At 49.4% G+C, this 16,155-nt stretch overlaps 1 protein-coding gene across 2 annotated transcripts in view; it reads left to right on the top strand.

Moving 5' to 3' along the window:
• RNFT2 (ring finger protein, transmembrane 2) overlaps positions 1-16,155 on the top strand; it is a 67,453-nt gene that overhangs the window by 5,194 nt on the left and 46,104 nt on the right. For both annotated transcript variants that reach the window (XM_032431562.1, XM_032431563.1), the window contains exons 4-7: positions 1,768-2,246; positions 2,628-2,704; positions 5,983-6,083; positions 9,410-9,563. In XM_032431562.1, the coding sequence (XP_032287453.1) occupies positions 1,768-2,246; positions 2,628-2,704; positions 5,983-6,083; positions 9,410-9,563 (811 nt within the window). The remainder of the gene's footprint in view (positions 1-1,767; positions 2,247-2,627; positions 2,705-5,982; positions 6,084-9,409; positions 9,564-16,155) is intronic.

Raw genomic sequence — 16,155 nt, 5'->3', positions numbered from 1 at the left:
TCTCTGAGCCTCAGTTTCTTTATCTGTAAAATGGGAATGATATTCGTCCCTATGGATAGTGGTTATCTGAACCTGCAGGAGGGAATTTAGAATGGGAACTCCTTTCAGTGGGACAGTGAAATAATCAAATATGTGTTTTTTAAAATGCATCCTGGTCTCCGAGTGGACAGTAAATCATACAGAGTCTAGGATGATGTACCTCGATGAAAGCTAGCACACGTTTACTGAGTACCTACTGCATGCCCTGGGTTGTGGGGTCCACAGAGGATGACTGGAACTCAGCTCTCACACTCAGTAAGGTCGTGACATATTTTAAGTACCACAGGGGTCTGCGAGGTGCCTTGGGGGCAAGTGAGGGGAGGGAGGCTCTTTGCTCCTCCCCCTGACACCTGCACACCTAGCAAACCAGCTCTACTTGTCTCTGTTGGGCAGACTGAGTTTCCACATCATGCTCCCATTTGAAAAGAAGGCAAGCCCAAGAGAGCTGACCTCCAGACCTCCCAGGCATGGTGCTCATGGCAGAGTGTACCCGGTTCGGGGCTCTCCAGTCTTGTAGGGGTAACTCTGAGCTCTCTGCTCCTCCAGCAATGGCTCTCAAAGAGCCACAGAATCCTTTGCCAGATAGCAATACAGGAGGCTGTAGTCGGAACTAGACAAGGCAGTTGGCCCCGGAGGTCTCTCCAGAGGGATCCCATGTATTGAGCACCTGCTCTGTGCTGGGTACACTGAAAAGGCTGTTGTAAATTTGATCCCACAGGAATTCTATGTATGAATGGTGTTTCTACCATCTTCAGGTGAGAAAAGTGAGTGCCGGATTGCTAAGGCCCCTAGGAAGCGTGGAGCTGGGGTTTGAACGTGGGCTCTTCTGTTGAGTCTTCTTGATATTACTGTCTGCTGCCCTCCAAATATCAGCTGTGACCAAGGCTGGGCCCTCGTGGAAACTGGGAGTCATTGAAAATTCCAGGGCCGGGGTCCCTGGGTTCCTGAGGTTATTCTAGAATCATAGAATCTGTGCTGGCTTTTCAGTAGAGTAGAGTGGTAAAGAAAACAGGCTCTGGAGTTAGTTGAATCTCTCCTGTCCTGTCCCTTCCTGGCTATGTGACTCAGGACGTGTTCCTTTCTCTGGGCTCAGTTTCTTGATCTGTAAGATGGGGGTAATATTGGTACCTAACTCACAGGGTTGATAGGACGGTGTCATGATTTAATCAACGGGAAGCCCTTAGAAAACTATCTGGCGCACGGTAAATTTTCCATGAAGATTATGACCCTGTTGCTGGTACTGTCTGTCTCAGTTTGCCAGGGCTTCTGTGACATACCGCACGCTGGGTGGCTTAAACATTAGCGATTTATTGTGTTACTATTCTGGAGGCTGGAAGTCCAAGATCAAGGTGTGGGCAGGGTCGGTTTCTTCTGAAACCTTTCTCCTTGGTTTGTGGATGGCCTCCTCCTTTCCGTGTGTCCTCACTGGTCTTCTGTGTGTGTCCATGTCCTAATCTCCTCTTATAAAGACACTAGTCATATTGGGTTAGGACCCACCCTAGTGGCCTTATTTTAACTTAATCACCCACTGCAAAGACCCCGTCTTCAAGTACAGTCACTTTTTGAGGTCCGGGGGTTAGGGCTTCAACAAAGGAATGGGGAGGGGTGGAAAACAATTCGGCCTGCAACAATATTGGTACTGTTATTTGCTCCCCCATCCTCCACTGGGGTGTCGTCTTTCTCTCCCCCCCCTGACTTGGTGGGGCTCTCTTTTCCCTCCTGGCCCAGAAATCGCAGCCAAGCGCTCAGCTCTGAGGCGAGCGTGGATGAAGGCGGTGTCTTTGAGAGTCTGAAGGCAGAGTCGGCCTCCCCACCTGCGCTCTTCTCTGGTCTCCCCGGCCTCCCAGCGGGCAGCCTGCCCGCCACCCCGTTTCCGTCCAGCCTGGTGCTGGGGGCATCGGCCGGAGGCGGGGACGTGTTCATCCAGATGCCTGCGTCCAGGGAGGAGGGCGGGGGCCGGGGCGAGGGGGGCGCCTACCACCACCGCCAGCCCCACCACCACTTCCACCACAGCGGCCACCGCGGGAGCTCACTGCTGCAGCACGTGGGCGGGGACCACCGCGCCCACTCGGACGAGGGGGGCGACGAGCAGCCGGGGACGCCCGCCCCTGCCCTGTCCGAGCTGAAGGCCGTGGTCTGCTGGCTCCAGAAAGGCCTGCCCTTCATCCTGATCCTCCTGGCCAAAGTGTGCTTCCAGCACAAGCTTGGTGAGTCTGGGGGCTTACGGGTGTGGCAGCTTGGGGCTTCACCTGCCGAGTCGGGGCCCCTTCATCCCAAGGGCCAGGGCAGGGTTGTAGAGGCCTTCATGGTGCCCAGTGCTTAAGAGTATGGGATTCCGAGTCAGACCTGGGATGCGATCCTGCTCGGCCAGCTGTGTGACCTGGGACAAGTCACTCGCCTTCTCTGAGCCTGTGTCGTCCTCTGTCCAGTGGGGGTTGTCGTTTGTCCTGCAGAAACTTCCTCTGCTGCTTGGTTGGCATAAAGGAATAGAGGGTAGTGACTTTTTAATGTTGCTCATGGTGCCTCATAAGCTCAGGCCAGGCCCAAGGAGCCTGAGAGGACCGTGGCGGACCTCTTCTGTCCCACAGGCATTGCTGTGTGCATCGGGATGGCTAGCACCTTTGCCTACGCCAACTCCACGCTGCGAGAACAGGTCTCTCTGAAGGTGAGTCACCCGGCGAGTTGGTCTCCTAGGCGCCTGTCGCGCGTGACCACAAACGCAGTGGCTTAAAACAGTACAGATTTACTCCCTGATAGTTCTGTGGATCAGAAGTCTGAAGCGGGTCTCTCCAGGTGAAGATCGGCTGTCAACACGACTATTCTTTCGGGAGACTTCAGAGGAGATCCCCTTGCCTTGCCTTTCCCAGGTTCTAGAGGTCACCCACATTCTTTGGCTCGTGGCCCCTTTTCCACCTCCTCTGAGCCCTCAACGCCGCACCTCTATGCCCACCTGTCTGTCTGTGGTCACATCTCCTTGGGAACACTCCCTTCTGTGTCCTCTTCCGCTTTTAGGGACTCTTGTGATTACATCGGGCCCAGCTAGAAAATCCAGGCGTCTCCCCATCTCAAGGTTAGCTGCGTAGCCATCTAAATTCTGCTAACATAGGGACGCCTGGGTGGCTCAGTCAGTTAAGCGTCTGCCTTCGGCTCAGGTCATGATCCCAGGGTCCTGGGATCAAGTGCCACATCGGGCTCCCTGCTCCGCGGGGAGCCTGCTTCTCCCTCTGCCTCTGCCTCTCTCTCTGTCTCTCATGAATAAATAAATAAAATCTTTAAAAAATAAATAAATAAATTCTGCTAACATAGCCACAGGTGACAGAGACTAGGAGGAGGACGTCTCCGGGAGGCCACTCTTCTGCCTGCCACTCCTAGACAGAGATCCCTGGATGTGCCATCCTTCTCCCGCACCCTCCCAACTGCAGCGTCTCCCCCACGTGCCCACAGCACCCTTGCCTGCCTGGCCACTCTCACGGTTGAGGCCAGCCCACTGGCGCTGCTGGTTCACCAGCTTCACCATCATCATCCCGAGTTCCCATGTAACCTCCGCGCGGTGCTAACCACGCCAAGCACAAAGCTGGGCAGATGGCACAGTTCATCTTGCAGATTTGTCCCAGCGGCCCTGGAGGGAGGCAGAATCATTCTTAGCTCATTTTCCCAATGAGGAAACGGTGGCTCAGAGACACTAAGTACCTTGTGTATGAGGTCACACAGTCCATGAAAGTGGTGGTGTCAGGCGGTGAAGCTCTGCACAGATAAGTATTTGATTTCAACCGGGGGTGAACACAGCCCCTCCAGCCACCTGCACACAGGCCCTGGAATAGGTTACCTTGGTGATCTCAGTCCCCAGTGCTGCCCTGAAAAAGGAACCATTCATTCATACCGACTTCATACACGCATAGAGGGGGTCAAATGAGACAGTGCTTAGGAGGTGTTTAGCACAGGGCCTGGTGTATAGGAAACATTTAATTGAGCTACTTTTAATAAGCCTATGCTTTCTACTGTGCATGCGATCCCCTAACAACCACCATCCTCTCTGGTCCTTCTCTCCATCGTTCTCTGGGGCTTTCTTAAAAGCATCTGGGCCTCTGTGAGGCACAGAAGGCGGCTCAGTCTCCATTTGACAGATGAGCACGTTGAGGTTCAGAGCTGGGCATGGACCAGAGGTTCTTCTTGACCCTTGGTCTCATCTTCTTTATGCAAACTCCTTTCTGCTGTTATTAGAACAGCAGGTTGATCAACACCATAATAGGACACTTTTGGGGGCTCTCTCTCAAATGCGGAACATCTAAATATTGCCTTGGCTTAAATTTTAGGGGTCAGAGGCTGCCTATATCCGTGGATAGGTGTTCTAGGTAGGGATCCTTGAACCCTATGAAGACACAGCTGATGTATTGTCTGTCCATACACATTTTCTGTGAAAGAGATTCTGCATGACCCTTGTAAGTTTAGAAATATCAACTTACTGCTGGAGAACTCTCCCCTTTTGTCCTTCAGAGTTTGGCTTCTCAGGGCATTGCTAATTCTCTTTGTATTCCACCTCTGGTTTGGATTTACAGGGGGATTAAACTGGAATCCATTATTTATTGGAGTAAGAAGGGCTGCTGAGTAGATTATTCACATTGATAAGAGCAGTTGGTTGGTTGGAGGTGGTTTCTAGGGTCATTAACCTTGACCACTCCTGGAATAATGGGTGGATGGAGATGCATTTATTTTGTCTACTCTATGGAAATGTGCTCTGTAACTATGCACGGGGCACTGAGCTGTGTCTAGAGACAGTGGAGCATTTACCAAAACCGCAGGGAAGGTTGCACTGAGAAAGTTATGACCTCATCTTATTCCAGCAATGCAGCCGCCCTGATCCAGGAAAAGATGAGCTTTTGGGAATCAGCAGCACAGGGGTCTGTGTGTGTCTCCCAGACTACATGGGCAGGAGCACACCCTGCCCCGCACCTCCTCTAGAAATTCCTTGGGATGGCTCTCGGGCTGAGAAGCTGCTGGGAAACAGGAAACCAAGAAAGTTTTCCAGCTTGGCTTCCTGGGGACTAATCAGAAATGAGGCTGGAGAAAGAAATAGGGATGGTTTGAGGAAAGACTTTGCTGGCCATGTGTGTGAGCTTGAATTGAACACTATAACCGTGGCCCTGGGTTGAACGGTCAGGCCAGGATAGTAGCCCCATGGTCCAGGCTAGAAAAAGGGAGAGCAGAATTTGTCAACCTGTAGATTTGAATCGACTGCTGTGTTGGAAAATCTGGATCCTAGATCCTGTCATTTAGTGAGTCCGAAACATGAGCCGAAACCAGACTGAAAGTTTACATTTATGAATTTTCCTTCATCCTTAGCAAAACTCCCATTTTCAAATGAGGGCACTGAGGCTTAACACATGTGCCCTTGAGCAAGAGCTGCTTCCCTGCTCTGTGCGTCCAGTCCTTACAGGAAATGTGAACCAACAATGACTGCATGCAGGCACCATTCTAAGCATTTCATGTGCATCAATTCTCACAACTCTGTAATGGAGTCACAGTATGTACCCATTTTACAGATGAGGAGAGGGAAACGCAGAGAGTTTCAGGAACTTGCCCAGCCCTGCGGCTACAGATCAAGGATTTGAACCCAGGCTGTCCGGCTCCAGAATCCTTGCTACCCATAGAGCCTTCCTGCTTTTTCACATACCAGGTTCCACATTTCTGTCACCTCCTCTGGGACCACCCCTTGGGTTCCAGGGGGGTGGGAAGATGCCAGTGCTCTGTAACCATGCACGGGGCACTGAGCTGTGTCTAGAGACAGCGGAGCATTTACCAAAATGCTCCACACCCTCAGCCCTGCTTCTTCCAAACCTTTGAGAAAGGGAGAAGTGGCTACTTGTCAGAGAACATTCTGGAATGTTTTGCAATGTGCACCTCTGGCATTGCAACATCCCTACAAGTCTCTTGCTTTGTCTCCAGGAGAAGAGGTCGGTGCTGGTCATTTTGTGGATCTTGGCCTTTCTGGCGGGGAACACCCTATATGTGCTCTATACGTTCAGTTCCCAACAGCTGTACAACAGGTGAGCAAGGGGGGAGGTCTGACCCCTGGTGGGAAAGTGGAGGGTACTTTGCTGGGCTTGGGACACACAGCTGCTTCACATGAGAACGATGCAGTGGCTCTGTGTCATGTACGTTTTCAACCCCACCCTCTTGTTATATATATGTGTGCAGGGGCAGAGTTCTCTAATAGAAACACACTGCAAGCCACATGTGTGACTTACATTTCCCAGTAACCACATAGTGGGTAGGTGGGAGAGGGTTGGCCAGCGAGGGCCTGTAGGACTAGGCTGAAGCTCCAGCCAAGCTTCCAAATCACGGATGTCTCTTTTAAAAATGGACCTTGAGGAATGGGCAGTTTCTCCACTTTTTGGGACCACTCCATAAAAGCAATTTGGGGAGTTAGTTCTAAGGCATCAAGACACATCACACACACTGGCCCAGAATATCAAGGTCCTGGTGGATGGAGGGTGGAGGAGGTAGCAGTTCCCAGAAACTTGGATGAATTTCCAGCTCATGCCATTCTCTGAGCATGATCACATTCATAGGCTTAGACCTCTGTGCCGCCATCGAACCAGGGCTGAGTCAAACCGGCAGCACAGAAAGGGAGAGAGAAGCTTAGGAGAAAAGCAACAGAGTTGAGCCCCCTTCTGTAATAATGTCAATGGTCTAGAGTGCGTTTGTAAGTGAACCCCATAGCCATTAGCTCCTTTTACTCTCCCAGTGACCCAGCAGGGTATTGCTGGCCCCATTTCGCAGGTGGGGAAACTGCGGCTTCATGAAGCTTTTCCTAACGAGTCTTAGTCCTGGTAGGCAGTCTTTGACAGTGAGATTGAATCTTCCTAGGATTTGAACTCTAATGACCAGCATCCTTCCACTTACCAGCGTTGTGCCCTTTGGCAAATAATGGAAACTCCTTATGCCAGTTTCCTCATTGTGAAAGCAGGACCAGGTTATTCTTGCCTTATCCACCTGACAGGCTAATTATTCAGAAGGCCAGATGTTATAATACATGAAAAGTACTGGGTAAACTGAAACATTGATATATCATAATCCTATCATGTTTGATACTATTCTTTCATGATGAATTACCATAGGTGTTGGTGGTGGTGCCTCAGGAGGGGTGAAACTGACAATAAAATACATCAGTCCATTAAAGTTCATAGTGAACGTTAGAAATAAGTGGACTTGGGCGCCTGGGTCGTGCAGTTCGTTAAGCGTCCGACTCTTGGTTTCTGCTCAGATCATGATCTCAGGGTCCTGGAATCAAGCCCCATGTTGGGCTCTGCGCTGGGCATGGAGTCTGCTTAAGATTCTCTTCTCCCTCTGCCCTTCCCCCCCACCCAATGTGTGCACGCTCGTGCTCGTGCTCTCTCTAAAATAAATAAATAAAATCTTTAAAAAACAAAAAAAAGAAAAGAAGGAAGTGGACTTAGCAATCAATCTGCAAAAACACTTTGGCCCTGTCCCTCCTCCAAAAGCAAAAAAAGGAAAAAAAAAAAGAAACCCTAAGACGGTGAACTACAACCCAGACAGGTGAATCTAACACCAGCTGGTGTCTCTGAGATAAAAGTGGAAGTCAGATCCTCATTGTATTGCCATCGCAGAAGCTTAATAGAGAAGCAGAGCCAAGCAGCCCGGGGTCCCGGGGTAGAATGGGAGCAGAAGCAGAGGTGCCGGCCTCTACCTGAGTTATAACGTGGATGGCCACTCCAACCTGGAGGAGAGGCATCCTCCAGAGACAGGACTAGAATGTGAAAGGACACAGAAGGTATCGGGAGAGGTTGCCAAAATAGGTTGTTTTTATTGATTTTGCCCTACTCTTGACTCTTTGAGGATCTTTATTACAAATAGAAATAGATTTTTTAAAATAAAAGTAAAAAATAGACCACTTCATTCCTTGGATGCTATCATAAGAGAGCCCGGTTTGTGCTATTTCCTGCCAGCCCAGCAGAATATGTGAGAAGCATTCAGAAAGCATCCACGCTGGGCTGTGTGCACTGTTCCTTGCTTTACGGGGGACAGAGAGGACTTGGTGTGGCCTTTCCTCAGAGCCTTGAATCAGCAGGAGGAAAAGCTAGTGGACCAGCACAGTTTGGATGCTGGTTCCTATCCTGGCTCTCATTCCAGCCAAGAGCCATGGGCAGGTGACTATACCTCTTGGTGCTCTGGTTTCTCCAGCTCAGATGGGAATAATCATAGCACCTGCTTCATAGAGTCTTTGGGAAAATGAAATGAGTTAAGACATGTGAAGTCGGTAGGATAGGCCAGCAATGATGTAAACAGCCAAGATATCCTAGCTATTATGTTATTATGACTAACATCATTACTCTCAGAGATGGTAGAGAGCAGTGCTACTCAAAGTGTGGTCCATGGACCAATGCCAGTTGGAGAACGGCTTGTTGTCTGTGTTTAACAAGGTAAGTGCACAAATTGAATGTGAGGTTAACTTACCTGGTCACAGATGGGTAGAATGGGTTTACATACTCCGAATAGCGCTGCTATGGGATAAAGACTGAAAGCACCAAGTACAGCCAGGATATCCAGGTCAGAATCCACCTCTGCCCCTTAGTGTTTGTAGGAGCTTGTGCGTGTACTTTATCTTTCTGTGCCTCTGTTTCCTCATCTGCAAAATGGGGCCGTAATAGTGCCTACCTCGTAGGGTCGCCGTTATTATCACTGCAGCATGACAGGGTCTGTAGTACGTCTGTTATCTCAATCGAATCCCACCAATAACACTATGAAGGAGGGAATGACTTCCATTTTGCAGAGGAGAACCCTGAGGCTTACGAGATAACATTATTTGCCCAGGGTCCAATAAATGGAGAAAACTGGATTCAAATTCAGGTCTTTCTGATATTAATGCCCATATGCTTATCATGCCATGTGACCTTGGGCCACTTACTTCACCTCTCCAAGCTCCAGTGCTTCAGTTATAAAGTGGGAATAAGCAATGCTCACTGTGCAGGACCATGAGATACAGTAAACAGAGGTGTCTGCACATCAGTTTCCCTCCTCCCTATATAGTGTTGGCCAGCCTACTTGCCTCCCTCCCTTTCGCTTCCTCTGTGGAAGCCTATTGTGGACTCATAAAACTGGAAGTCACCTTAACTAATGAGGCTCCTGGCCAATCTCCTTGCATAGCCCTCAGGGGAACTGAGGCTCAGAGAGGTTAAGACACCCACCTGAAGTCACACAGCAAGTTAGTAGCAGATTCAGAAAGAGGACACAGATGTCTGATGCCCAGTTCAGGGCTCTGTCTACAGGTAATACTTACAAGGCTCCCAGAAGGGCCAGGGATCCTAAGTGAGTGTCTGGACTCTCTGAACCATCTCCCCTTCTCCCCCAGCCTCATATTCCTGAAGCCCAACCTGGAGACGCTGGACTTTTTCGACCTGCTGTGGATTGTGGGCATCGCTGATTTTGTGCTGAAGTATGTCACCATTGCCCTCAAGTGCCTCGTCGTGGCCCTGCCCAAGATCATCCTGGCTGTCAAGTCCAAGGTAGGCACTGGCTGTGGCCACGGATAGCCCCAGTCACGCTGATCATGCAGGGTATTCGGGGCACCTTAAGAGTAGGTGTGGGCAGAGCTGATGCCACCATATGTCACCCACCTCTTACAGTTCCCCGAGTCTGAGCATGTTCTTTGTTGTCACCACCATCCTCTACTCCGCAAGGGCACTTCTGAGTTTCATTGTTCAAAACTGCCCTTCATGCAATTTTCATCTAAATGTCACCTGAGAAAGGAAAAAAGCACGTTGCCGTGCCCTGAGTCCTGCTTCTCCCAGGGAAGGATGGCTTTCATAGGTTTCAACTCTTTGTGACTTTAGGAGCGTTGTTTTTTAAAGGGAAGGGTACTGGGGCTCAGAAGAAACAAACTCCAGGATCGATTAGGGATGTCTGCCGTGGACGCAGGATGGGGTGTGGTGGCAGGGGTGCTTTGCCTGCAGGAAAGGCCTGCTGGTAGGTGTTGGGGCAGATAGCTGTTGTAATTCAGAGGACTGAGCAGAGCTGGGAAAAGACATCGTCTTTAGGGGTTAATTAATGTCAGTGCCTCTGCAAGAACACTCGAAGCAGGGAATCTGGACAGAGGGAGACGCACTCAAGAATTTCTGAAGACTCCTGCTTTCCATTCTGTAAGAGCAGTCCATCTTTTCAACTTCAGACAGCCCAGAATTCATCACAGGCCTTGGCTGGCAGGAAAGCAGGTTGGAACTGGCCATCCATCTTGAGTGCCCAAAGCCATTGGCCAAGTGCATCGGGAAAACACTGCTGTGTCCCTTCTTTACTCACACACTCAATACTTCTGACACCACATATGTGGGGTTCCCACACATCAGGCAATGCTCCGACACCAGCTGGGTTCAGTCATTTGCTAGAATAGCTCACAGAACTCAGGGAAACACTTAACTTTCATTTACCTGCTTATCATATCATAAGGGATAAGATAAAGGATACTGAGGATTAGCCAGATGAAGAGGCACATAAGGTGAGGTCTGGAAGGGTCCTGGGCACAGGAGCTTCTGTCCCCATGGAGTTGGGGTGCAGCGCCCTTCCAGCATGTGGACGTGTTCACCAACCCCAAAGTTCTCAGAACCCCGCAGTATTGGGATTTTTATGGAGGCTGTATCACATAGGCATGATTGATCATTAACTGCATTTCCAGCCCCTCTCCCCTCTCTGGAATAAGGGAGATAGGGCTGAAAGTTCTAAGCTTCTGATCATAGCTTGGTTTTTCTGGTGACCAGCCCCCATCCAGGAACCCACCAGGAGTCACCTCATTAGAACCAAAGAAACTCCAGGAAATTCCAAGGGATTTAGGAGCTCATTTTCAGCAACCGGAGGCAGAGACCAGTAGAGATAATTTTTTATTATTTCACATCAGGGCAGTCTGGGTCTGATTTTGTACCCCCCACATCTCACCTTCACTCCCCCACCACGTGGTTTATTCAGTTGAACCAAAATCCTAGGTTACTGTGGTTTCCTTAGGTGAAGGCACAGGTCTGATGCCCAGGGGCAGTGCCAGGGAGTCTAAAATGGCATAAAGACAGAAAAGAGACACGGAGGGGTACCTGGGTGGCTCAGTCGTTGGGCGTCTGCTTTCGGCTCAGGTCACGATCCCGGGGTCCTGGGATTGACCCCACATCGGGCTCCATGCTCAGCGGGAAGCCTGCTTCTCCCTCTCCCACTCCCCCTGCTTATGTTCCTTCTCACGCTGTGTCTCTCTCTGTCAAATAAATAAATAAAATATTTTTTAAAAAAAAGAAAGAAAAGAGACAATGAGAAGAAAGACCAAAGGGAAACAACAGATCTCAGGAAGTCCTGAGATGCCTCCCCACATGCCCCTCTGAGACCACCATCACCATTACCCTTCGCCCGCTGAGCTCACACCAAGTACCAGGTCGGCAACAGGGATTTGACAATGGGAAGCAATGTGGCCCGATGGTTAGACATGTCAACTTTAGCATTGGGCACGTTGACATTCAGGTCCCAGCTATACCCCTTCCTAGCTGTGTGACCTTGGATGGCTTACTTAGCCTCTCGTGCCTCAGTTTCCCCATCTGTAAAATGGGGATAATACTTGTGCTGGATGTCTTCCTCTGGCCCTTCCAGAGACACGGTCCACAGTGTCCTTTCCCACTCAGGCTGACCTGGGTGAACTACACAAATGGGCTCCTGCGGCCCCCGGCTTCCAGCTGGTCAGCCAATGGGAAGCCTGAAAGGACAGGAGGCAGAGGTATTTCTTCCTCTAGTATATGAGTCTACGGCAGCTGCAACAAACTGCCACATAAATTTGTTGTCTTATGGTTCTGGAGGTCAGAATTCCAAAATGGGTTTCACTGGGCCAACGTCAGGGTGTTGGCAGGGCTGTGTTCTTCCTCCATCTTCAATCAGTAACGGCAGGTTGAGTCCTTCTCTCTTTTTTCTTCCTGACCTCTGCTTCTATCATCACCTCTTTAACCCTGAAACTCCCGCCTCCATCTCATGAGGACCCTTGTGATGACATTGAACCCACCCAGAGAATCCAGGATGATCTCCCCATCCCAAGATCCATAGTGCTCTTTGCCATGGAAGGGGACATTCACAGCTTTGGGGGATCAGGATGGGGACATCTTTCAGGTCAGTGCTGTTCTGAGTGCTTTATACACATAAGCTCATTGAATCTGCACAACTCCATGAAGCAGGTACTGTTATTACTACCATCCCCTTTCACAGATGTGGGAAACGGTTCTAAACTCACAGGTCCCATCGTGGGCAGCCCCCCACAGACAGCTTTCTGTCAAGGGAGAGTAATTACGAGTAATCCAAGCTAGGGGGATAACAGCTCGCGGCCTGAGGAAGCTTCTCCACCCCTGGTTGCCTTCCCTAAACCCTGCCCACACCTTTGTAAAGAGCAGATGTATTAAACTCTTTTTTGATTAATAAACGGCCAAAAGATTTAAACACCCTTTGCCAAAGAAGATCTACTGCTAGCAAATAGATTCCTGAAAAAATGCTCAGCATTGTTAATCTTTAGGAATGAAAGCCACAGTGATATGCCACACACGTGGGTCATGGCGGCCAACATGGAAAGGCCAGACCACACCACATGCCGCGTGTGGGCAGAGCTGCGGGAGACCCGGAACTCATGCGCTTCCGGTGGGAATGTAAATGGTACCATCCACTTTGGAAGCCAGTTTGTCTGTTTTTTAAAAGGTGAAGCATATGCCTGCCGTGGGGTCCAGCCCTCCCACCCATAGGCGTCCACCCAGGAGGAGTGATAACTCACATCCATGTGAAGACTTGTGTGAATGTTCATACAGCTTTATTTGTAATATCCATAAACCAGAAATCACCTAAATTTCCATGAATAGGTGAACAGAGATAGAAATTTTGGTATCTACATGCAACAAAATACAACTCAGCAATGTAAAGGGATGAACTATAGTTGACCCTTGAACAACACAGGTTTGAGCTGTACGGGTCTACTTATACACGATGTTTTTCTGATAAATAACAGCACAGAATTGTCAATGTATTTTCTCTTTCTTATGATTTTTTTAATTTTTTAAGATTTTATTTATTTATTTGACAGAGAGAGGGAGCACATAAGCAGGAGAGTGGCAGGCAGAGGGAGAGGGAGAAGAAGGCTCCCCGCTGAGCAGAGAGCCCTAGGTGGGGCTCGATCCCAGGACCCTGGGATCATGACCTGAGCTGAAGGCAGCCGCTTAACCGACTGAGCCACCCAGGCGCCCCCCCTTATGATTTTCTTAACATTTTCTTTTCTCTAGCTTTCTTTGTTGTAAGAATGCAGTGTAGAATACATATACAAAATATGTGTTAATTGACTTTATGTTACTGGTAAGCCTTCTGGTCAACAGTAGGCTGTTTGTAAAGTTTTCAGGGAGTCAAAAGTTCTATGCAGATTTTTGACGGCACAAAGGTCAGCGTTCCTAATGCCCGCATTGTTCAAGGATCAACTGAATTGATACAAACAACATAAATGAATCTTAAAATAGTTAACAATTATGCTAAGTGAAAGAAACCGTACCCCCAAAGAGTGTGCCTTACGATTCCATTTACAGAAAGTCTAGAAAATGGAAGGTGACAGAAAGCAGATCAGGGCTTGCAATTCCTGGGGGTGAGAGATACGTTCACCGTCTTGACTGCAGTGATGTTTTCATAGGGGTATGGGTATAACAAGCTTCTCAAATTGCACACTTTAAGAGCAAGGGCTGCGGGTGCATCTACACTGGCTTCAGTCCAAGCTCCTCCCCAGCCTGGGCTGCTGTGGTCAGGGGGTGGCCCCAAATGCTCGTCCTGGGGGCCTCTACTCAAAAGTCCCTTCTAGATCCCTGAACCTGCTCCTTCATAGCACTGTGACACTTTGGGATTACCTATTTGTGTGATTATTAGGTTCACTCCGTCTTCCCATATACAGAACATCCGTTTTGTCCCCCAGTTTGTCTGTAAGACCTAGCATGGTGGTGTCGCTCAGAGTAGGGCTCTGTAAACAGATGGGTGAGCGACATGGCGGAGAAACTGGAGTTTCACGTGGTCCCCGCCCTGTGCCTTTTGGTTGATTATCTCTGGACAGAAATAAGATGGGAAGACTTTTCAGGGTCCACTGAAGGCAAGAGACATGAACCCAGCCATGTGAGGAAGCTAGCTCAGCATCGACTGCCTAGAATAATAATAGCTCACAATTATTGAGCACCAACTGTGTACCTGAAACTTTGCTGAGAGCACTTTGTGTGTGAATTACCTTATGTGGCCCCTTGCTGCTCCTCTTAGGTGGGTTACCATTATTATCCTGCAATGGATAGGAGATGGGAGGTTAAGGGGGCAGGTGGCTTCACGAGTCACATGGCTGTTACCACTTTGTGCTGGAGCTGGGCTTCCCACATAGGGCCTTCCAGCTTCAGGGCCCAAGCTGTACCTCAAAGTGGATGTGAGAGAAGGATAAGAAAAACAGGCAGTTAATGGTTACTCATCACCTACTACTACATTCTGGTTCTTGCTAGGTTCTTTGCCATGTCCTGACTCACTTCAGGCTCTCATCAGCCCTGTGAGAGGGAATTTATTACCGCCTCTTTCTAGATGAAAAAGTCAGTTTCAGTATCCTGTGGCTGCTACAACAAATTACCATGTGTCTGCTTCCTTAAAAACCACAGAAATTTGTTTTCTCATAGTTCCAGAGGCCAGAAGTCCAAAGTCAGTGTCACTGGGCTGGAATCAAGGTGTCAGCAGGGCGGCATTCCCTGCGGATGTTAGGGGAGGATCCATTCCTTGCCTCTACTAGCTTCTGGTGGCTGCTGGTGTTTCTTAGCTTGAGGCCGCATCATTCCAATCTCTGCCCATTCTCTGCCTCTGTGGCCATGTGGCCTTCTCTGTGTATGAAGTCTCCCTCTCCCTGTCTCTTATAAGGGTACAGGTGATTGCATTTAGGGTCCTGGATAATCCAGGATGTTCTCCTTATGCCAAGAGTCTTAATCACTTCTTCAAAGACCCCTTTTCCAGATAAGGTCACATTCGCGGGTTCTAGGGAGTAGGGGTCTTTGGCCATCTCTTCACTGACTCTCCTGAGGCTGAACAAGGTATGAGACACCCAACCAGTCAGTTATAGAATCGGAGTAAGAATCCACATCTTCCAACTCCCAAGGCTGTGGCCACTGCAGGAGATCACCTTCCAGGCTGCGAATGGACCACATGCCAGAGCTCCCGGGCCCCTCCGGACCCTGCCACATTCTAGCCACAGGGCCTTGGGTAAGTCACTTCGTGTCCCTGAACATGTTTCGTCCTGTGGAAAATTAAGATGTTAACGAAACCCTGCTTGAGATGCTGCAAAGATAAAAAGACTTAATGGATATGGGATGAAATGAGCGGCGGGTTGGTCATCGCCTGGAGGGGAGGCAGGCAAGGCTTTGCAGCCCTCTGACGCTGCTCCCACCTACATGTCCACCTGCTTTCTCATTGCACTTGCTTTTGCCCTCCCGCCTGCCCCTCACCCTGTTCTCTGTGCTTTGGACAGATTCTACTTCTTTCATGTCTTTACACACACCAACTAGTACCAACATGTAGCAAATGCTCTCCTTACCCGTTTTCCCGAGGCACTGAGGCACAGCATAACTAACTTATACAGTTTCCATAGTGGGTTATGTGGCATGCAGTCTCCTACCCACTGCACCTGCTGATCCTTCTGCCTCAAAGACCCTTCCCCTGTTTCATGTTGTAATTAACTCCTGCTCCTTGGATCACAGCCTCTTAGAAACCTTCCCTGCCCCTTCCAGCTAGGGATGGTGCCCCTGAGGAGGACTCCCAGAGCACCCTATACTCCTCCTATTCTAGCACTCACCACCCTGACTATAATTACTGGATTAATTGTCCGCCTTCTCTGCTTGATTGTCACCTCTGTGACAGCAGAAATGAATGCATCTAGCTTGTTTGTCAATGGGTCACCAGCACCTGATATGCACTCAGAAGCATTTATTATATGTATATAGGGGTGAATAGATATATAGGTAGACGGATGAATTTGATGGCTGGATGGGAAGGTTGGTGGATGGGTGGGTGGGTGGGTGGATGAATGGATGGATATTTGGATAAATGAATGGA

Source organism: Phoca vitulina, unplaced genomic scaffold (genome assembly GCF_004348235.1).
Source record: "Phoca vitulina isolate PV1807 unplaced genomic scaffold, GSC_HSeal_1.0 scaffold46, whole genome shotgun sequence".
Taxonomy (NCBI): domain Eukaryota; kingdom Metazoa; phylum Chordata; class Mammalia; order Carnivora; family Phocidae; genus Phoca; species Phoca vitulina.
The sequence above is the reverse complement of the archived record's forward strand: the minus strand, read 5'-3'. Positions and strand labels throughout refer to the sequence as shown.